This window comes from Coturnix japonica, chromosome 5 (assembly GCF_001577835.2).
Source record: "Coturnix japonica isolate 7356 chromosome 5, Coturnix japonica 2.1, whole genome shotgun sequence".
Classification (NCBI taxonomy): domain Eukaryota; kingdom Metazoa; phylum Chordata; class Aves; order Galliformes; family Phasianidae; genus Coturnix; species Coturnix japonica.
In genome coordinates, this window is record NC_029520.1 from 51105688 (window position 1) to 51128876 (window position 23189).

A 23189-nucleotide genomic window follows, 5' to 3' on the forward strand; every position below is an offset into this window, starting at 1 on the left:
AGTGACTTCTAACGATTAAATAAGGTTTCTCCTCCCATCATCTCCCCCCCACACACACACACCCAGGGCATTTAAGTGATAATATAAGACAGATTTTGCACGTTGTTTAGCTCCCGTGGCCATCTGGCACTTTTGCATTTCAGTAGCCTTGAACACTGCAAAAACAACAGATAAAGAAAAGCAGCCGTATCTTATCAGAGACCTGGAGAAGTTTAACTCTCTCAGAGTCCATAGGATTAACCAGGTCACTATAGCTCTTTATTTAGAGTTTCCATCTTAATTAGCAGTCATATTTTGCAAAGCTTTCCAATTGTAAAACTAACTGTTCCTTATCTCCTTTGCCGTTGTTTTAGTGGCCAAACGCTTTACTTCAACAGCTGCACCCAGCTTCTAAATCAGACATTCAGCTCCTGAAATAACCACAGGTTCTAACCCTGAATGAAAAACCACTGGTGTCCAAAACCAAGAAGGTCTGAATCTCTTTGGAAGTGAATGTGATATCCTGAAGAATATGGCTTTTAACCTTGGAGCATGAGACCAGCTGCAGGATGCTTCCACCCGTAGTGCTGAGTGAGAAGAGACTGAAAACTGTAACAGCAGGGAATGCTCATTGTAAACACGATGTAAATAACAGGATGTAAAGATATGCAGAGATAAAAAGTACCCAGACTTTGTTTTTTAACCACACCTCCCATTTTAAGGTTGCTAGTTTGCATTTAGACTCGATGCCGTGAAAGCTGGGAGCTTATAAATGTGCTACAACATCTGAGTGTTAAGTATCAGGCTGCCAAAGTGCAACTTAACACCTCAAGTCGGGTACCTCGCTTTGCTATTTATAACACAGAGAGTGTGAGGTGGCTCCCAAGGGTGAATGGCAGCTCCCACCTCCCTCGCAGAGACCTGGATGCAGGAAACATCACATAAAAGAATGAAAAGTGGAGTAGAAAGGCCATGAAGACACTGTTATTGTCAAGGAACAGGGAAATTCAGTTTGATTCTCAAAGCTTCAGTGGCTTAAATGCAAGTATATTGTCACCAAATCATCTCAGAACTGCATGAGAATGATGCATTTAATCTTTCAGGCATGTATAATATCTGTACAAGATAATGAGTTTGTGTATTCGCATTGCTTTATCTCTATTAAAGGGTGATATGTCTATTCCCCTTTACACAGTAACATCAGTAGCAATCAGGAATTTACCATGCTTTATCTTAAAGTGCCATTGAAATACTTTGAAATGGTGGCATTATTCAAATACAAACAGACCACAGCAGTGTCCTAGATATCTTTAGTGGAAAGTGTAATTGCAGCGTGTTAAAGAAACTCATTCTGCCCATAACCAGCTCAGGTAACAAGCAGTGAAGCTGCAGGCACAGTATGAGATTGCCAAGGACTTAAGTTGTGTTCTCCCATTACCAGTTTGCATGGAGTGTGCCCTGCTACGTATCACTGGTGTTACATAGCAGGGCACACTCACTGTCATTCAGAGAGACCTGGAGAGCTGGGCAGTAAGAAACCGGATGAGGTTTAACAAAAGCAAGTGTAGAGTCTTGCACCTAGCGAGAAATAATTGCATGCACCAGTACAGGCTGGGGGAAGATGTGCTGGAGAGGAGCCCTGCTGAGAGGGACCTGGGCGTCCTGGTGGACGACAGATTGACCATGAGCCAGCAGTGGTGCCCTTTGTAGCCAAAAAAAGCCAATGGATCCTGGGGTATTTAAAAAGAGCGTGTCCGCAGGTCGAAGGAGGTGATCCTCCTTCCTTTACTCTGCCCTGGGTTGAGGCCTATCTGGATACTGTGTCCAGTTCTGGGCTCCCCAGTACAAATAAAAGGACAGGGATCTCTTGGAAAGATCCCAGCGGAGGGGCCACTAGATGGGTGAAGGGCCTGGAGCATCTTCCCCTATGAGGAGAGGACTTAGGGACTGGGTCTGTTTAGGCCGTGGAGAAAAGAAGGCTGAGAGGGACTTGATCCAGGTTATATAATACCTGAGGTGTGGGAATAGCCAGTAGTGGTGCAGGCTGAGTCTCTTTTCAGTAGTGTGGGGGGATAGGACTAGGGTAATGGGATGAAAGTACAGCATAGGAAGTTCTGCATGAATGTGTGCAAGAACTTCTTTACAGTGAGGGTGACGGAGCACTGGAACAGGCTGCCCAGGGAGGTGGTGGAGTCTCCTCTGGAGATATTCAAGACCCGCCTGGACGCCTACCTGTGTGACGTGGTGTAGGGAGCCTGCTTTGGCAGGGGGGTTGGACTCAATGATCTCTAGAGATCCCTTCCAACCCCTACAATTCTGTGATTCTGTGATACCTGAGCTGGTGAGGTTAAAGCCCAGGCTGCAGTGTAGCCACACTGCCTGAACTCGGTACCTACAGACACTCGAGAACGTGGCATTTCTCTGCCAGCTGCATTGTGTGATGCACACAGCCAGCAGCAAACGGTGCAAGAAGCAGCTGTGCACTCAGACTGAGCAGGCTTGAACCCACTTCTTGCTGCCTCCATTCACTGCAACCGTGTTTAAGTAAAGATCTACCGATGTTTTACCATAGTGCCATTAGGAGATGCTGCTTGCAAGGTATGGCTGCTGCCCAACGTTGACCATTCTCATCCAGAGCCCACACTTTGCAGTGCCACCAAGTGGCTGATTTCCTCCTCAACATTTCTGCTTATGATGATAAACAAACACAGAACAAATCATCTCACACGAACCAAACACAGTGACACAAACAAGCCTGGACACTGCCCTTAGATTTATACTCTTGTATATGAGAGAATGAACACGAAAGATACACAGCAGGTGAGGAATATATTTAAGTATCTTAGAAAAACAAGGTTATCTTTGACATAGCTGGAAAATCTTCTAGTTTGCTTGTGTCAGACAATATTCACGTCCTTACAGGCCAAAGTTACCTCAGCAATTCCTCATGTTGCTATAGGGCAGTGCTCCAATGTCAGTGCTCCAATGTCAGTGCTCCAATGTCACCTTCTTCTCTCACAGCACCCTGAGAACATCAGAGATTTTCTGTCACTACATACAACCAGAACAACCCCACCCAGTGCTCCCTGAGGCAGCAAGCAGGCCCAAAGCACGACAAGCCGTGTGTAGATAGTTGTGTGCTGGCAGTAGGAGCTTGGCATGGCCCCTCAGAGCTCCTAAGGGCACAAGCCGCCCATTCGGACAGCTGAAGTAAAGATAGAGGGTACAGACCCCCTCAGCCCGCCGCCATCTTAGCTCGCCTCCATTCAGAGATCCCCACCCCGCGCAGCTCGCCAGCCAATGAGCGGCAAGCAGAGGGCGGGACAACGCTCATCTCATCCAGTGAGCATAAAGCACGGCGACGACGCTGACCAATAAACAGCTCACCCCGCGAGTTAGGCTCCGCCCACCAACCGTCCGTTAAGGGCGAGCCAATGAGAGCTCGCTGATCGGCCGGGGTTGGCCAATCAGAGGCGGCAGGTGAGATTTGAAAGCGAGTGGAGGCGGCAGCGCTGAGGGAAGCAGGGAGTTGCGGCCGGCGGGTTCACAAGGTAAAGGGGGGCAATGGGGGCGGGAGGGGGAACATGGGGCGGCCTCAGGGGGAGCCGGTGTGTGGTTGCTGTGTGTTCCACACAGCGCTGGGTCCGGGCCTGAAGCTGGTTACGTTTCGATTTATAAGACGATGTTTGTGTTTGCTGCTTGTGCTGGGGCTAAAATAGGTGGTTTTGATAGTTCTGCTTTTTCCTTCTTTCTTAATTCGGGGTGCGGGATGAGGATATCTTTGTGTTAAAATTGAGTGGGGGGCTCTCTCTATTTACATTGCATTTGCTTTCTTTGAGTAATCTAGTGGAAAGCAGGTAGCTCGCTGTTGATGCTTATCCATGGCAGAAGGGCCTAAGGAGGCCTATGGTACAATAGCTTGAGAAATACTAACTTAAAATGGAAAGTTCCTATCCTTGGGGCTGTGGAATCCTTGAGTAGCTGTCAAGGAGGAATCAAATAAGGTGAGAGTGTGCAGGGATGGCTCTTGGAGACATACACCTAATGTTAGTTTGGAAGTGAGCAGCTGGGATCATACACAGACACTTGTCTTTTAGTTGGAAGCTTTTAGCATTTAGTTTGGATGAACTTCTTGGCTGGGCCTTATCATCTTTACCACCACAGTGAGCACAGAGGATGGTTGTAGAGCCTTGCTGGTAGCTGCTGCTTTTAGGTGTGATTATCTTTTCATAGGCACAAAAATCCTGTTTATTCCAGGAGGTGGGTAGCAGAAGTAGTGTCTTCTGAAGGGCTTTCCATAACGCCATAGGAGCTACTAACAAGATCAGCCCAAAGGTGATTATTGGAGGAGCTCGTGGATTAACCTTCCTTAATTGCTTACCTGTAAATGGCTTCAAGTTGCACCAAGGAGGGTTTAGATTGGATATGAGGAGAAACTTATTTACAGGAGGGTTGTTAAGCACTGGAATGGGCTCCCCAGGGAAATGGTTGAGTCACATCCCTGGTTGTGTTTAAAAACCATTTGGATGTGGTGCTCAGGGACATGATTTAGCAGAGGGTTGTTAGTTTGGGTGGTATGGTTGGGTCATGGTTGGACTCGATCTTTAAAGTCTTTTCCAACCTGAGTGATTCTGTGATTCTCAATTGGGGTAAACATGACCTGTGAACTATAGTAGACTCCATGTGATCGTTTGCAATCATTAGCCGGCATCTTTAATGAGTTTTTGGAAGTTGGAACATAAAATGAAAGACATTAACCAATGAAAGATATTAACACTGCCGCACTGCCAGCCCCAGAGCACAAACTCACCTTATATTCCTCTCCAAAGGAGGCCTGAAAACTCTTTAAAAGGCTTCAGTAGGATGCAGGCAATCGTGTTTTCTGTATTGCTGCAAGCACAGCATGTACAAACCAGCTATTGCTTTCATCAGGTCTTCCTCGAGTTAAAGAAGCAGGGAGAAATCCTGCTTGAAATAAATGCTATTGTGTTGCAGTTGCATCCTGGAAACTCAGTTAGGAAACACAGCCAAGTCAGCACTCTGATGCGTGACAGAAATGCTTTGCCATCTGATAGGGTACAATCTAAACGCTTAGTGGCAATGCTGCTTCCAAGTATTGTCCTACAACCTTGTCATTTACTTGCTTGTCTCCTTAACAAGAAAAACATGTGTTGAAAACAGGCTTGTCAGTCCCTGGCAATGACAAAGCCTGCCCTGCTAATTCTGTCTCTGAATTGTTGATTACTTGGCAAGCAAACTAGCCCCTTAAATACATAAAGGAGTCATTGCTGAAACTGTCATTTGTACATGTGCCAGAGAAAATACAGAAATTTGGGTCTATCTCGTGACACTAATAAAAAGGGCAGAACAAACCATGTCTCCTTACCTATCGTTATGATTTCTGTTCAGGATAATCAAGATGGCTGCGACCTCCCAATTTGCCAGTCGGTACAAGAAGGATTTGAGTTCAGAAACCATCCGAACCAAAGTTGCTCGCAGAAAATCCATGCTCCAAAAGGAGAACAGGCACAAGTTGTTTGAGAAGGGCAGACAGTTTGGGCTGACAGATGTCAACGTTCAGGTGTCAAAAGCGAGGGGAGTTTCTCAAGTAAGTGGGGCAAGTGAAACGTGCTCGCAAGAAAACAGCAATTTGATACAGAGTAAGTAAAGCATTGCTATACAACTTCATAAACTGTTATATGTGGTCTATGTTTTAAATTGAAGGGATGGTTTAAGGTTTAGAAATGAATATCACTCTTCATAACTATCAAGACAACAGGCTTAATATCATCTTTTATGACTCCAGAAGTATTTTTCAGTCTTTGCTTGATTTTGTCCACAACAGCATCCAAAGGAGGAATTGCTATTAATATTCACTAGGATGGCTTTGTTGTTCAAGAGTGAATGACCGTGAACTATAATCACATCTTCATACTACTGCATCTGTCATATGCTTAAAGAATGGTTAGAATTGCCCAGGGAGGTGGTGGAGTCACCGACCATGGGAGTGTTCAAGAAACACTTGGATGTGGTGTTGAGGAATATGATTTAGCCGGGAATTATTGGTAATGGTTGGACTAGATGATCTTCTAGGTCTTTTCCAACCTTGATAATTCCTCTTTGCTTCAGAACAACCTACAGATGCAGCCACCAAGAGGATGAATGAACGCAGGGAAATGCTTCAACGCTATAAAGAAGAGAAGGAACTCCGAAAATTAAAAGAGCAAAGAGAAAAAGCAAAAAAGGGCGTGTTTAAAGTTGGGTTATATAAACCTACTGCGTGTGGATTTCTTTCTCTTGCACCTGAAGTTCCCACAACAGTAAAGCCAAAAGAAAAGGTAATAAGGGTAATGTTGAATATCTAAATGAAGCTTATGTAGTACATGACATTAAAGCTTATGATTATGTAACCAATTTTATGCAAGTTATGTGAAGTAAAAATAGTGATTCATCTGCAAATAAAAGAGCTAAGTTACTTTAGAACTGGTAACTTGTTTGCATTGAGTCCATCTGACTTATTCAAATCACGCACTTGATATGTTTTGATTCTCAAGTGCACAGACATATTGCTTTACCCACTTAGGCTTCTTGCTCACTCTGACTGTGATGGCAGGGAGAGAGAGGAGTGTGTTAACCCTTGTTTCCTTGGGAATGTTTCCAGGCAGCTCCTGCTTTCTCTGAGAGGATTACTCGATCAAAGGCCAAGAACCAAACAGAAAAGGCTGCGATATTGACTGCATCTAAGCCCTCTACGGTTTGTTTCTTAAATTATCTTAAGTGAATAAATTGGGAGAAAAAGATAGAATTCAGTTCATTTTCTGCATTACATTGCAGCTTCAGAACGTTGAACCCAGCAAGTGGATTACTTGTTACAATGCTGTGCGTGTTTTTGCTCTCACAGTAGGGAAGAACACTTGTTCTTAAAATTCAACCTAAAAATATCATTGTGCATTGTGCCATCTTATTTAGCTTCTATTTAAAGAAGTGTGATTGAGATGCCCATCAGACCCCATAAGTTTGATTTCAGGAAGCCTGTAGTGACAGCTTTGATGCACCAAACTGTTGAAATCCTATTTATTTTCCAGTTTGGCATCTTAGTTTCATACAGATGAAATATTTAACCTGGAGAATATTTCACCCCATATTAACATATGTAAGACCACCACTGCCACATTTATTATTTTCAGCAAGCTGGATGGGAAGCTGTTTTGTTTTGAGAGAGGATTTCCTTTGCAAGAAGATCTTTGCCTTGTGTTTTCCACTTATTCTGGGTAATAAGCAAATAGAACCAATGGCTACAAGTCCAAGATGTAGCAATTGTGCAAATTTCCATTTAATGCTGCAGCCTTCAAGCCTTATAAATGAAGATGCATGTTGTTGAAAAGCAATTGCTGTAGCTATCACTCATGATTAATCTTTCCTGCTTAAAGTTGGAAGCAATTCACTGTTGGCATGTTTTACTAGGAATCTCAGTGGGCTCATGGCTTTATTTGTATTGAAAAGTAGGTTTTCTGAGGAATTTCATCTGCAGTAATCTGTAAAAGAAGCTGTCATTTACTTCTAGCAATCTTATGTAATTTGAATGCGTTTGGAAGGGTTCCAATCATGGCTGTGTGAAGGAAGAACTGAGTTAAAACTGGTATTTCTATTGTTTTTCTGAAAAGTGGCTTTTAGATCACATAACGTGTACCAAGATGCAATGGTAATTCCCATCTACTATCCAACTTTCTGTTAGATAAATGTGATATTCCTTTGTAGGTCTGTGCCAACGGGCTTAGCGTGCGCCCCACGCAAGCAGGACATAAACAGATGAGTAAGGACAAAGTGGCTGAAAAGGGGAAAGGTAAGAAACTGGAATGATCCCATGTCTGGGTCTGAAAGGACGCTGCTGGTTATTCTTTCGAGTCAGTAGTTGTATCACTGTGGGAGTGAGGCAAGGAATGTGTTTAGGAAAGATACCCAGTATGTACTGAGGTTTGGGGAACAACAGAGTTTTTAGGATGACAATTGCTTGCAATTAGGACAAAGGCAACAGCTGAAAGATTATGGATCGTGTGACTCTAGATATTGTATATACTTGTGGCTTCTGTAGGCTGGGGGAGATGGAACGTGGGATATTTAATGCACTTGTGGTTACTGATGATCACTGCAGGAAAGGGAGAAGGTCAATAGGCAGAAGTGCATGACTGCTAGTGGTCTCACCGCTGGAGCTTCCTCTTTACCACTAAGGGAAATATCATGTTGCTGTGTTATAGATTAAATGACTTCATCTGGAAGAGACAACAGATAGATGATATAAGTAAAATACGAATTTTGGTATTATAGGTATCCCAAGAAATAGCTAATTATATAAACTGTAAGTATATTGAGTGAAGTCTGAATCTGTGCAGCAGTTATGCTGCTAATGCTACATGAAACTTGTTACATAACATAACATTGAAATAGGTTTGGAAAGATAAGTTTTTTGGTAGAGCATGAGAGCATGAAACAAGAGCCCAAACTTCTGATGCACATTGATGTAACTGAGGAAATGTGTGATTGTCTGATTCAATAGATGACAAGTACAATCTGTTGTTTTCATATTTGAACACAGCTCCTTCTGTATCTGTCTAGCTGTTGCACTTCCAAAGTGAAGATTCCATACATTTCTTAAGAAAACAAAACAAAATTAAACAAAACCAACCCAAGCATGTCTGTTTAAGCTAGTAGAGAATACATTTAATCATAAATTCTTCCTGGTAGTTCAATGATGTCAAGGCTTCAAGTTGTTAATGCTAAGTCATGTGGAATAGTTAACACGTGATATTCTGTCATTCAGAGTGAAGTTATTTTCACATCACCATGTAATTAAGTCAGCAAGCAGCAGATGTCTGTTGAAGTGAATTTCATTCTTGCTTTCAGCGAATGCTGAACAGATTTCTCATCAGTGTTTGAATAACAATTAAAACATTAATTGAGATTAATCACTTGATAATGCTTTTGGGGAATGAAGAATCAGCATCATATGTATTTATACTTCCCCAACACTTTCATACTAGTGTTTATGTTTGGGTAAATCAAATATTATGGTTATTTAACAAATTTTCCCTAACTTGTCAAACAGCAACTCTGTGGAAAGTCGAGCAGCATTTTAAAAGACAAATATTAACAATAACCAAGTGGGGCTACAGATATAGAAGAGCATGGAATAAAGAGCTGTTACGTTTTTCTGTGCATGTTAATGCTATTGGTATTGGAGGGAATAAGAAATGGTACTAAAAGACATGGATGAAAATGATTAAGATGGTAACACAATGCATGAACTTGTGTCGCATTTTATAAAAATTATTTCAGGCATCATTAAAATTAAGGGATACTTTAATGTAATTTAGTAAATTCACATTTTAGAATGCTTTAAGATGATGACCAAGGCATCACTGGCTGTTACAGAAATGGTTGCTTAAGTTTCCAGCTAGCAGTTATTCCTCCAGAAAGCTTCATCTGAAAGACAGGATGATGTTGTCACTGTGATTGCAGGAGGGTTCCTTAAGCCTTGTACTTAGCATCTGGCACACTGATATGTTGGTCTTATCATGGTACTGAAAGCATTACTGTACAATGAAGGTGTTTTCTGTTAAGGTTCTGCAGGGTATTGCCTTGATGCCAATGCTGAGCTTTGCTGTCATAGTTTAGCATTCCTTGCACAGAAGTGATAAAACCGTTCCTCCTCTTGATTCCGGTTGGTGGCTCTACTTGTGGTAGGGGGTTGGAACTTGATGATCCTTCAGGTCCCTTCCAACCCCAACCTTTATATGATTCTAACTAATGCAACTGGTAGTTACTTGTGCAGTTTTCCCATTACTGCCAAACCAAAGCTTTTAACTGTACTACTTAAATGCATCTCCTGAGCAAGCTGTGAAATCTCTGAAATTAATGTTTTTTAGTGTTGCAGACTTCAGTCCAGACAGCCTCAAATGTAAGAATCACCAGAGCAGCTGCTTCTGCAGCTAGGCAGATGCCGAAAACAACTGCTGCTACTACTGGTAAGTGAGGCAGTAAGTACAATCCTTGGGTAGCTGATATCTAAGAGATATCGTGTGTGCTGTAAAGAGGTGTCCTGTCTGATACTGTGTGTGTGAGTAATGGAAACAACATGTCACTTGCAATTAGGTATCTGCCTTTTAGCTTCCTTCCATGCAAGAAGCAAAGCCATCTCTCCCTGTCTTCAACCACCAGCCTTTTACAGCAATCTTTTGAAAACATGGGTGAATGATTCCTTTAATCAGATGTGTTTTGACCTCCTAGAGTTTGTTTCTATTTAGGTAACCTGTCACAGAGAAAGCCAGCAAATGCAGCAAAGCAGAAGAAAGCAGTCAAAGCTGATGTCATAGAGGTAGGTCATGAAATATTTGAAATGGAAAGGGAGTAAAACTGATTTAAGGGACATCTACACAATGTTACACAACAAAAAAACACAAAGACCTTTTCAGTTTTCTTGTTTTATCTGGTGGTTATCTCAAATTTCATGTGAGGCTTTAGAGTCTGAGGGTTAAATGCATTTTCAGTTTTTGAACTGTTAAGAACATGGTAAATATAATAGGGAAAAAGATTCCCAGCCTTAATTAAAGGTAATCACTTTTGTTCTCCCACTGAAAATGCAAACCAAACTTCACTGCTGCAGTGTAGAGCGCTGTATTTGAATTCACTGTGTCTCCAGTTCAGGTTCCTAAATGATTCATGTATGCCTTCATGCCCTGAATAGTCTTGTACAAGAAGTATCTGTTTACTTTCCTCTTCCCTACACTTCACTATTCCTTCTCACTTAGTGTTTTCCCCACACCTTCCTTCTACAGTCCTATTTCAGCAACTGCAGCTGTGTATAAATGTTGTCTTAAAGCTGGTTTATTTGTGTACAAGCACTGACAGGAGGTAAAAAGCACTTGTATCTTAATTTAGGTAAGGGCCTCTTCACAAGCAGGAGTTGCTTGATGCTGCCAGGTAGCAAGCCCATGCTTAACCTTAGTCATATTGCCACAAGAAATCTTAAAATTTAAATTCAAAGCTTACATTGAAAGCAAGAGTATCTAAAGTGTAACAGGATTTCCAGTGTCTTGAAGACGCATCTTTTCTGAAGAAACAGTCTGAGATCTTTTGGCTGGTTTGAGCTAACAATATCTCAATGCAGGTATCTCAGAAATGTTCTGTATGATTGTCTAGTCACTCGTCTCATAGGAATGTGAACTTTCTTCTCTTTTAACAACATTCTGTGGTTCGAACTGCGCTTGTATTCTCCTTGTCTTGGGCTGCATTCCTCAACTATCAGCTTATTTAAGTTTGTTCTTTAGCCTTTAAGTCTGGTTATGTGTATAAATTGTGATTATTCAACAAGCCTAGTAGGATTTGGAGCCAGTACTCAGCTCTTGGAGGAGCTTCTCACCTTCAAGCATTTTCCTCTAACAGTGAGAGAAGCATTTGCTGGTTTTTATTACTGCTGCACCAGGCCATGTGTTTTGCTGCTCTAGCCCCTTCAATGGGTTGTTACATTGCTCATAGTAAGTGCTACCCTCACTGTGAGAATGATTTGCAAGTGTCAAAAGCTAGCTGGACCTATGGTAAATCAAGACATCTGTACATGTGCGCTATTGCAGAAAGCAGATTACCTGAAATTGTTCCCTTTTTTGTTGGCTTTCAAGCAGTCATCTTGTAATTCTGCTGATGTCTATTAGTGAACACTTTCTGATTTGATAATATAACGCTTGCTTTGTTTGTGCAGGTAGTTCCTCTTAAACATGAAGCGAATGAAAGTGCTCCACTGGACCCAGTGATACGTTCAACATCAGAACTTAAACAGGAACAGACATCTGTGGAAAAGAACAGTTCTGCTCCAGGAAGACCCAGAACACGCTCCTTTGCACCCCATAATTTTGTGTTTCAGCCCTTAGAAGGACTGACAACCTACAAAGTTACACCCATGACTCCTTCCAGGGCAAATGCGTTTTTGTCACCTGATGTCTTCTGGGATTTTTCCAAATCTCCAGTGTAAGATTCTTAATTCTGATAACCAAAAATGCAAGTGAGCTTTTGTGATGCTACAGAAAATGGGAGATTCCATGTGTAACGAGTTGTTGAAACACCTGATCACAGTTGCTGTTGTTTGATCACAGTTGCTGTTGTTGCTTGATGAAATATGGTCTTAACGTAGCAAGGCAAACTATATAATCCATAATCCTGCCCATGCTTTATCTATTTTAATAAGAATAGCTTACATTGTCTAGCACTGAACCAAAAATAGTCTTCAGAATTTTGAAGTTTTGTGTGTTTGGTCATATTTGAGGTCAGTTTCTCAACATTTCTTAATTCTTAAGCATATCTTTTTTTCTATTTTTTCCCCCCTCAGTAATAAAGTTGAAAAATCCAGTGAAACTAAGGAGCCTAATTTAAAAAGTCTGATTTCACCTTCTGATCAAGGCATTCAGGAACTGCAAATGTCTACAAGTTTGAAGGGAGAAGGTATGAAGTTCACATATGGTTTGTCATTGTACCTTTTTTAGTTTTTACCAGATTATGAGCAAATGCCTTTCATATTTTTTCAGCAAGCGAATCAGATAAGGAGACTTCCATTCAGAGATCCAATGAAACAATTCCTGTGTCTACAGAGATGACGGTGACTGAAACAAAGTCAGATAATGTAAGAGAGCAAGAGCACGATGTGCCCTATTTCAGGTTTGTGTCAATTTGTTTCCCTTCATGGCTGTCTGTTCTGAGTCCTGAACATGAGTAACAGCTTGTAAACAGTAGCTTATAATGGTTGCTGTCTGTCAATAGCAATTTTAGTGGTCATTCATTGCTGTTTTTCCTTTCGTATTGTTAGTGCAAGTAAAGAATATAAAATTCTGAAGGCTAAAGCTACATCCTATGAACATAAAACTTGAGAGTAATAGAAATAAATTTAATCACAGCTAAACTTAACTGAAGCAATCTAATGGGTTCTGCTCAAAGACTGCATAGCTTGTGTGAAAGCAAAAGGGTAATAATAATCAACAGTTACAAATAGCAACAACAGTTGGAACATTCTCAAATTGTTTTTTTCATTATTTATTTAAGAAACATTCTTCAGTCTGAGACAGACAGGCTGATGTCTCAATGCCTCCAGTGGGATGGAAAATTTGAGCTGGACATTCCAGAGGATGGTAAGACTTGGGCTGTAATAGAGCACACTATTATTAATTATGCCTATCTCCTAATACTAAATCTTAAGTATAGTGTTTGAAGTGGTAGTAGTGGATACTGAGCTGATAGTAGTTGACACTAAAGTGCCTATTAAGTAGCTTTTTGTAAATGTTAAGTGTGTTTAAATGCATTATCTTTAACAAAAATATATAAAAGTGATGGATTATTCCAATATGTTCTAATTTCTTCCCTGGTTTTCCTGTTACCATCAGCTAAAGATCTCATTCGCACAACAATTGGTCAGACAAGACTGCTCATAGCAGAAAGGTTTAAACAGTTTGAGGGACTGGTGGATAACTGTGAATTTAAACGGGGTGAAAAGGAAACCACATGTACAGACTTAGATGGATTTTGGGATATGATTAATTTTCAGGTATGTACTTGCATGTTTGCCTACTATAATAAATACACGTGATGGAGAGGTACTTACAAGCGATGGGTTGAAACTATTCATTTAAATATTCAGACTCATATATTCTTTTCTCTGTTAAAAATATACATCCTTGTTTAACATATTGTAACAGTGAGTAGTACTGGATGGTATACTGTGGTTTTACAATTCATGGACCAGTTATGCCAACTTTTGTATAACCAGTTAGTGGGAAAAGATGCTTTTCTTATGCTTACTCTAACTCTGAGGGCATTTCAGGTTTGTTCTGATTATCTGCTGGTTTACACAGAATCACAAAATTGTAGAGGTTGGAAGGGAGCCTCTAGGGATCATGGAGTCCAACCCCATTGCAAAGCAGGCTCCCTACAGCAGGCTTTGGTTTGCTTTGGTGTTTGAAGCAAAAGTACTTAACAAATTCAAGTATAGCTGTGTGTTTCATCTAACTTCCTAGAACAGTTTTTTTTTTTTAATGTGTGAATCCAGTAAATCCTGCAAATTAAAAGTTGGACATCTCTGGGTTTTCCAATAGATTGAAGATGTGAATAAGAAATTTGATAATCTGCGGAAGCTTCAAGATAACAAATGGCAACCTGTTGCTGTACCAGGCAAAGTTGTCAAGGTATGTATGTCTCCTGAAGCATTAAGGTACAACAGTGTATTGAGATCTTTAAATTTGTAGGCTATTGGAGTAATGGATACTCCAATGGATGTAAGTTCCTTCTAATGTCCTGCTGCTTATGTTGATGATGATAATAAATTCAGTGGAATTCCTTTCAAACCTCACCTTCTGTCCTTGCATGTTGCACATGTTGGTGCTTGTGATACTAGTTGCCCCTTTTTGTTGGGAAGATTAGAGCTAAGAATTAGCAATGGCTCATGGAGTCCCTGAACTCCTAGCTAGTAATGTGAGTGAGTTAAATTTGGAACATAAATTTACCCTTTGATTGTAAAACACTTTCTCTGAGCAACTAATTTTCAGTGTTGGCACTGATGTGTCACAGGAATTTAGAAGTGACTGATAGTTTTAAGCAGTGAGTGCTAAGTGATAGTGGTGACTTATTAAGGTAGGTGAGCATGGGTAGCAATAGGCTACTAATCCTCTAAGTATAAATAGATCTGATACTACCCCAAATGTGTCATCAATTATTGCATAGGCTTTAATGTAAGCTATTTTATTGACATTTTGGCTTGGAATATAGAATCACAGAAGAGCCTGGGTTGAAAAGGACCACAATGATCATCTCATTTCAGCCCCCCTGCTGTGTGCAGGGTCACCAACCAGCAGCCCAGGCTGCTCAGAGCTACATCCAGCCTGGCCTTGAATGCCTGCAGGGATGGGGCATCCACAGCCTCCTTGGGCAACCTGTTCCAGTGAAAAACTTCCTCCTAAGATCCAACCTAAACCTCCCTGTCTCAAGTTAAAACCATTCCCCCTTGTCCTATCACTGTCTACCCTCACAAAAAGCCGTTCCCCCTCCTGTTTATACATTCCCTTCAAGTATTGAAAGGCCACAGTGAGGTCTCCCCAGAGCCTTCTCTTCTCCAACCAATATGTAATTGTTCCAAATGACTCAGCATTAAGAATCATATTCACATTGCCTAAACTCCGTGCCATTCCTCGAGACTGCTCAACAGATCATAAAAATGATCCAAAGATTGATGAGGAACACAAAATGTGGAACTGGAGGGAGTGTAGTCTTGCATGAACTGACCATAAATGTCTCAACTGTAGATATGGTGCATGGCTCAAACCTTCCTAAAGGAAATATGAATGCCAGGAGAGGCTTCACTGGTTAACAAGTGTCTACCCTCGAGTTACTTTATCTCCACGCCACTAGGAGTCCCTGCATCCCACTGTTTTAAAACATGTTAACTACAACAGTTAGGAAAAATTCAAAGGAGAATTTATACCAAGTATTTCTGAGCTGCAAACTTGGTATGAGAAACTGACTTAGAATTGTCATTACAAACAAACCGTAACAGCTAAATGGTAGTCCAAGACTTTCTAGAGATAAGCAGAGATCTTGTCTCTAGCAGACCTGCTGTCTGTGTCCAGCAGCCTCATGGATGTTCATGTGCAACTCATAGTCTGAAGCTTTTGTTTTCTTTCAATTTCAGAAAAAGACTGTTCCAAATGTGGTGTGTAAACCAAAGCTGGGAGCAGCTGCAAGGGCTGCTGCCCAAAACCGGCTTGCTGCTGTAAAAGCAGCTATGAGGGATAAAATGAAGCGTGATGGAGCTGCTGATAGTGCATATCAGAATGAGCACCCAGAAGTGGAAAAAGTGGTTTTTGAAGCAGGATTTTTCAGAATTGAAAGCCCTGTAAAAAGCTTTCCAGGTGGGTGAAGTTTAATCATTATCTTTCTGACCTGAAAATGCCGAAGAGATTTAAACCAAGCTCATTGGAGACAGATTATTGTGTTTATGTTGGATATAAGTCCAGTGCTGGGCATAATTCATGTTTCATCTAATGGTTTGTTACGTCAGGGAACTGAAGTAAATTGTTCTGCATGATTGCCATCATTGTTCAAATCAGTGTGATGTGAAATCCCTACTTAGATACAGAGTTAAAGGCAGTTGGATCCATCATTTCTTTCTTAGTGTAACCTTAGCAATGAAATTTTAGTCTGGGCATTCCTAGACTTAGCTGCCAACATGTTCAGAGTCAATACAGACTGATGGCCTTTATTTGTAAGATAGGAATTGGGATTACTGTGAACTGAATTTTGCACGCTGTCTTGGAGCTTGCAAATACAGCACGCATGTAATCAGAATTCATGTTCAATGAGATTGTAGTGTATTCCAGTCTGCTTGGAAAGCTGCTGGAAGCTTTTCTTGAGCAGAAGCTCCAAATAAGGCTGTAATTTGGGCATTTATTGAATTGCAATCTGTGAAACTGGTGTTTTCAGTGATCCTTGTTTGAGAGCTGCTCTGTTTCTCCCCCCTATCTCAATTGCCTAAGATGACTTGGAATTTCCAAAGATTTTCTCAACTAACGTTATAAAAATCAGTTAGGAATTTATCTTAAATTCTATCAAAGTTAATCTAATATGAGATACAGAATTTAATGACAACAGCTTCCACGATGTGGATTTAATGAGAACAGCAAATCTCACTGTTTCAGGTTCTTTGTGAGGGAGTTGCAGTGCTAAATTATTTAGCTGGTGTTAAGGTAGCTTTGTAACTTATTTCAGTTTCTGCTTGTGGTGGATATAACAAATATTATATTTATATAAACCATGCATGGAAAAGTAGAATATTATTAGCTAGAATCCTAACAATTTCATCTTCCGGAAACTGATGTTGTGATAAAACATCAAATGCTCTTTTTCAGGTTCACTTTCAAAGACGCCTCGCAGATCATCCCAGCAGACTTCCGGAAGTCTGACAACCCCAAGGTCATCTAGAAGAGCTTTGCTGCAGAGCAGTTCTGTTCTTTGTAACCCTGAGGAGGATACGAGTGCAAAAGAAACGACGCCACTGCTTAAAGGCTGCCACCCAGCACAGCATTTGGAAATGAACCCTTTTCCCACTGAAACGACTCTGCCTGGTGGTTTTCAAAGGTAGCCACGTGAAGGCTGCATTTAATTTAACACTGTGCAAATATTTGTTGGGTTTTAATTGGAAGAATTAATATTAATGTCCATTAAGTGTTAGCCTTCTCTCAGTGTGGCAGGGATAAAGGTTGTGAAGTTGTTCTGTCTTGTCTGTTCCTGAGGGGACTCAAGCAAATGTTAAGAGCTTTGCCCAAATGTGGTTTCATTGCAGGGGCTGGAGTTTTGGGTTTTTTGGTCCAGAAAATTTTATATAGCTGACTTGTGCCAAACCAGTAAGCATAATTGGAGAGCTAATTTAAAATCAGTTGTGTGTGTCACAGACTTTTAATTGAGAAGAATGAAAAGGTTGTTGTTCCTCTTTCAGCATTTCCATAGTTGCAGAAGGACTCAGTCCTGTTGTTGGCCCAGCAGAAGGGACTGGGGTAAGTCATGCTTAGTTCATGTATGTCCTTTAAACATCTTTCTAATATTAGCTGAAAGCAGAGTGACAGACATTCATGTCTTATGTGGGTAGACATCTTGATTGATTATCCTTGTGTCCAGAAGTGCAATTTGATACTTCAAATCTACCTATAGCAGCAGCTCTCATTGCCTGAGGAAACCCAATCCTGAGCTCAAAGCTTGTCCAATCACTTCCTTTTAACCCTGTCCCACTCAAGATAAGGGTGCCCAAACCTGATTTGCTGGTTTAGCAGTTGTTTTTATCAGCCCTGGATATCTGATCAAATACTCAAAATATCTTTAGTGTTCCTCAGAATGAGGCTTTTTCCTGTTCTGTAAGACACAGATTGGGACTGCTGCAGTTTTCTTGCATTTTGTCTGGTTTTGGAGCTACCTTTTGGAGCTCCTGTTGGCTCTGCTGTATGATGCTTATCAACTGGCCAAGCACTGCTTCTTCAAGCCCATTTCTGGTGTGAATTTTTAAGTGGATTTCCATGTGGGGACCATGCCTGAAAGGAGCAATAGTATTTGGCTCTCTGGGTCTCTCTGTTGCCACATCAAACCATGAAGCTGTTAAACTGTTCAAAGGTACAGCAAGAGCATTGGTAGCAACACAAGTATCAGAGTTCAGAACTGTGTCCTGATATGTCTGTGGGCTTTTGTGCAGCCATTAAAATCTAGAATATAACCTCCATAGTTCTGATGCTGCTGTGCTCCTCAGTGAAGGCCAGTGCTTTGGAGCTAATCATCCTGTAGTTCCTGTCATTAGAAATGTAGGGTCTTAATTTTTGTTACTTCATGGATCCATACATTGCTTCAACAGTACTTATACATACATGTGCACACATACACACATTTGTATTTTAAAGCATGTCACTATTTGCTCTTATTCTTTTTACTGCTGTTTTTACGAGTCACATGAAAAGTTACTTGTTGGTGATGCTGCTATCTAGGGAATCTGGCAATCTTTAACATTTAGTATCACTGCTAGTACTTTTCTGAGGTAAAGTCTCGTAAGAGAACAACTTCCAAGTGCTTTTTGGCACTTTAAGTTCAAAATCCATTTGTGGAAGAATTTCTTTATATGCTCTTTAAAGGATAACCTCATTTATGAGGGTGCTTGGGAAATAGTTCACGAGAAATGAATCACGGTGTTAAACTCACAGCTTTGCTTTTCCTGACCTTTGTGCAAGCTGGAATTCAAAAATCTCTCTTGAATTGCCAGTGAGACCTATAGGTGACATAAATGAATTGTGTTCAACACAATACAAAAGTGCTGGTTTTTGTAAACTCACTTCCCTTGGATGTCCTGACCACCTTTTCTCCTTTGTGCTTGCTGCATCAAAGCTACCAAACTGCCTTTTACAGCAGACAAAACAGCAAAGGCAGCTTCCTGGTGTCATACAAACTGCTTTAAGTCCTTCTGATTGCACTGATGTTTTGCTTTTGGCTCACTGGGAAGCAAACACAGCTGACATCTGAGCTCTACAAGGGGTTAGGAACAGTTAAAATTCCTCTTTTTCAGGTGCTGGAAAATTGTAGCAGTGAATTAAAAGTAGTGAATGGCGTGGAAGAGATGGAACTATCTGCTGCAGAGCAACAAGGGCAAGATATCACCATGAGCAGTCCAGAGAAGGGTATGTGCACTGGGTTCAGCTTAACACAGTCTAGAGAACCAAAAATGCATCAGTTGTGTACGTATCCCCAGGGAGGTTGTTGAATCGCCATCCCTGGTTCTGTTTAAGAGCCGTTTGGATGTGGTAATGAGGGATATGATTTAGTGTAGGGTTTTTAGAGTTAGGGTTCTAGTTGGCTGCAGTTGGACTTGATGATTTTCAAGGTCTTTTCCAACCTGGGTAATTCTATGATTTTGTGATATCTTCAAGCTGCTGCAGTCTGTGGTGTTGTTAGGTTCTTATGTTTATTCTACAGGCTTTATAGTCTAAATACTATTCTTTGAAATCACTGCTATTGTAGCTTTATTAGTCTATGCATGCTTGTAGCAAAACCTGTGTTTGTTAGTATGACTTCCATGCTCTGCATGTGAGCAGTTCCCCTCACTTGTCTATGCAGTTTCCCTGTGGTACATGAGGTAGAAAGCTGATAGAAGAGACTTGCAGTAGAAGTAGTTGCAAGCTGTTCTGTTTTGCTTCAGTAAATGCAGAAAACAATTGTGTTTTTTTTATCCTTAGCAATATCATATTGACCCTAAGAAGAAAATAATGAAATGTTCTTATTTTTCAGATGTTTTGTCCAGTGATTTGGATTCCATTGACAAAAATCCTTTAGATACAGTAAGTTGACCCTTTCATTTATTTGGCTACAGTTTGCTTGTTACAATACCATTCACTTTGTCTGCAGAATCAATTTCTATGTGAAGTAAATGAAGCTCTGGAGGGTGATGTCAAACCAAAGCATACAACATACTCTACTAAATGCAGGCCACGATTCCTATCTCCTTGTCGTGGCTCACACTCATTCCTTGTTTCACACATCAAATTGAGACTTGTAACAGAAGAATGACTGATCTCTTTAGGCTGATCATTGAAGTTATGTTTCTTGTGGATTTCCCTGGATTTACTAACGTGCTGAACCACCTGCCCTTTTCCTTCCATTTACTTGGACTTTTCCAGGTCTGTTCCATCCCATTTCTATAGTTTTATCTTCTGCAGACAGAAGCGAAATCCAACAAGGAAAAACAGACATATAGAACTTCCAGATTGTTAAAAGAATTTGGTAGTACATCTTGCTTGGTCTCAAACAGGAAAAAATCCTCTTTAAGTTATAGGGTACTGCTTTAAGTAGTGAGTGCCTTCAAAAAGGACCAGCTACTGGCTCCTTATTTCCTACCTGGAAATAAGCATTCAGGGTTCCTTAGGGAAGTCCTGGAACTTGAAGTGGTAAATGACTTTTTCAAAGCAACACTCACAGTTCCAAGTGCCACATAAAGACAAGTGACATGAGTATTTTTGCATCCACTAAACTGCTGTATATTTCAGGAAGGGTTTTGGATCTTCCTGGCAGATCTTGAGCTGCAATGTGTCCATGGGGGGGAGTTGCCATTAGCTTGTCTTATGTGCCCATGCAGTGCTGTTCTGTAGAGCAGATAACTGTTGCCTTTGAGTGCTTAATTCCCCCCGATTTCTCCCATAGCCCATGATGGATGGTGAGCTTCCTTTCACTCCAGTCAAGAACAGCATCCAGAAGTTTGCAGCAGCTGGAAGATTCAGTGACCTGATCGTATTTTCTCCTATTTCTTCCTCTGGGCAAAAGTGAATGACTGGAAATTTAAGATGAGTAAATTATATTCAGTAAAAAACAGAGGCTGTCTGGAATACCCCTGAACTGTGAGACCTGTAGTATTTTATAGTGGAACAACTTGGTAACATTCCTGCCATGAGCAGTAGTGCATTCACTGTGTGTGCTGTATATATTGCTGTGCAGTAGTGGTTCTGTTTGCTGGCTTTACCTCCTGCATCCAAGGTATATATCTGACTCCATGAAATATTCTTATTTTTGTATGACTTCATGTATTTCTTGTCTCCTTTGAGTTGTAAAACTGTCCATCTTTAATCTTTTCTCTCTTGACCTTAATTACCTCATGACTTGTTTTTATAAGTGATGGGATAAGGTTTGTGTAACAGATGTGTTCCATTAGCTGTGCCCATCTCCATGAGGCCCCTCCAGGGGTGCCTGTTATCTGCCCCAAAGCAGTTCTGTATTCAGTCCGTGCTGTGGATGTGCTGTTGCACCCTAAACTCCAGTACTAATTACTAGTGCATTAACTGCACCTAATCAGCAGATGGGATGAGGTTTGACTCTTTTCTTTCCTGTGGGGTTTTTCCTATTGCCTAACAACCACTTGCTTTGTAACAGAAGAAATTCAAGCAAGCATTTCAAAGTCTGATAATATCTGTTCCTTACGGTGTATTAAATAGGGATGGATTTTTGAAGATGCTCAGTGCTGAGCTGTGTCATTAAGTGCCTTCAAGCTAAATCCCATTTTCTTTCCTTTTTCATCTGGAAGTTCCTTAACCGCTCTCCTTGAACATCTGGTTGTTAACCTCAGCCTCCTCTTGCATATTGCTCCCTTCAGCAGAAGGTATTGTCATTACATCTGAGGCTTCTTGTTAGAGCTGCAGTCCAGCTTGGAAGCTGTGCACTGATTACACTGAAATAAATAGAGGAAGCTGATCTGACCAATGTTACTGTGCTGGAACGAACTTCTGGTTTTACAGATGGCTTCAGAAAGATAAAAGGCAAGTCAGTAAGAGCTCTTCACAGAAATACAGAATGGCTGGGGTTGGAAGGGACCTCAAGGATCATGAAGCTCCAACCCCCCACCACAGGCAGGGCCACCAACCTCCACATTGATACCAGCCCAGGCTGCCCAGGGCCCCATCCAACCTGGCCTTGAACACCTCCAGGGATGGACGGGGCATCCACAGCCTCTCTGGGCAGCTGTTCCAGCACCTCACCACTCTCATAGTAAAGATCTTCCCCCAATATCCAACCTCAGTCTTCCCTCCTTCAACTTCAAACCATTTCCCCTTGTCCTGCTGCTATCTACCCTTTCAAAGAGTTGATTCCCCTCCTGCTTATAGGATCCCTTTAGGTACTGAAAGGCTGTACCTCTTCTCAGTGTTGAACGCTGTGCAATGCATAGTGGTAAGGGGGGATTTGAGGATCTGGTGTATGCACTGAAGGCACTACTAGTGGATTGCTGGTCCTAGGCTGGGACTCTGACCACTGTTATTACTTGGTATTTCTATGGGTAAATGGAATGACTGTTACAAAGGGGTATGGGATGTGCCAAAGAGATCCTTAATAACTTCAATAGCGGCTCTTACATTGTTGTTCTTCAGACAAGACTGGAGGAATGTTCCCTCTGCTGTGAGTCACGCTTTATTTACCAGCGTGACTCATACGATGAGCTTGGCAGTAAACCTCCACCCCACCCTGAAACTGCTGTTGGCTGACAGGGAATTGATGAGGTGGGAGAAGCCCTGGGTGGGTTGTGGTCTGTGTGATGGGGTGTGTAGTGTGTGTATGGAGTAGATCTCCCTCAGGTTGGAAGCTTGTCAAGGAGATGCAGATTTGGGCCACCCCATGAAACTGTGCAGGCAAAGCAAGTCTTTGAAATGGAGGAGGGGGGAAGTTTTGCTTCTTCCAGCCTTATTTCTGAACCCACTCCTGACCCCCTCCATCAGGGTCAGGCATTCCTGGGTTGTCAGCATTCTCTAATGTTGCCTAGTGGATAGATCATTGAACTGGCACTTTTAGTCACTTATGCACAAGCCTTCCCAGCCTGGCCATGCAATTCCTACTCTTGTGTTTCCCCTTTAGAGAGAACCAAAGCACCACTTGGCAGCACTACTTCACTATAGAAAGGAATAACTGCTCTACTAGCAGAGGAACTAAGGCTGAAACATTGACCTGTTATCTGGGACTTCCAGCAGCAGTCTTAAACCCTATTGTAACTCATTTATAGGGCCACAGCCTGTAGGTCATGGACAGCTTTCTTGTGTATTCTTGCACATCAGAAATGACTCAGAGTCATTATCCTGAGGTTCCATTTCTAAAGCAAGAACTCAGCTTCTACCACATCCAAA

The 23189-nt window shown here is 41.4% G+C and overlaps 1 protein-coding gene and 1 long non-coding RNA gene across 3 annotated transcripts; one reads left to right on the forward strand and one right to left on the reverse strand.

The window, feature by feature from the left end:
* Positions 1 to 2789: 2789 nt before the first annotated feature.
* Positions 2790 to 3333, reverse strand: LOC107315456. The gene is made up of 2 exons (XR_001555915.2): positions 3211 to 3333; positions 2790 to 3004 (listed from the first exon to the last, which is right to left on the reverse strand). It is a non-coding gene; the product is annotated as an uncharacterized LOC107315456 (long non-coding RNA).
* Positions 3334 to 3422: 89 nt separating this feature from the next.
* DLGAP5 (DLG associated protein 5) lies at positions 3423 to 21776 on the forward strand. Of its 2 annotated transcripts, none has more exons than XM_015865858.2 (19): positions 3423 to 3530; positions 5389 to 5639; positions 6109 to 6317; positions 6641 to 6733; positions 7738 to 7822; positions 9903 to 10001; positions 10281 to 10351; positions 11732 to 11997; positions 12356 to 12468; positions 12552 to 12681; positions 13063 to 13148; positions 13401 to 13561; positions 14109 to 14198; positions 15698 to 15917; positions 16914 to 17142; positions 17501 to 17558; positions 19103 to 19214; positions 19822 to 19871; positions 20731 to 21776. In XM_015865858.2, the coding sequence occupies exons 2-19, from the start codon at positions 5399 to 5401 to the stop codon at positions 20851 to 20853; spliced, it is 2436 nt and encodes an 811-aa protein (XP_015721344.1). In that variant the 5' UTR covers positions 3423 to 3530; positions 5389 to 5398; the 3' UTR covers positions 20854 to 21776. The 2 variants fall into 2 exon arrangements, with proteins under 2 accessions (XP_015721344.1, XP_015721345.1); XM_015865859.1 differs by lacking the exon at positions 3423 to 3530 and adding an exon at positions 4290 to 4314.
* The last annotated feature ends 1413 nt before the right edge of the window (positions 21777 to 23189 follow it).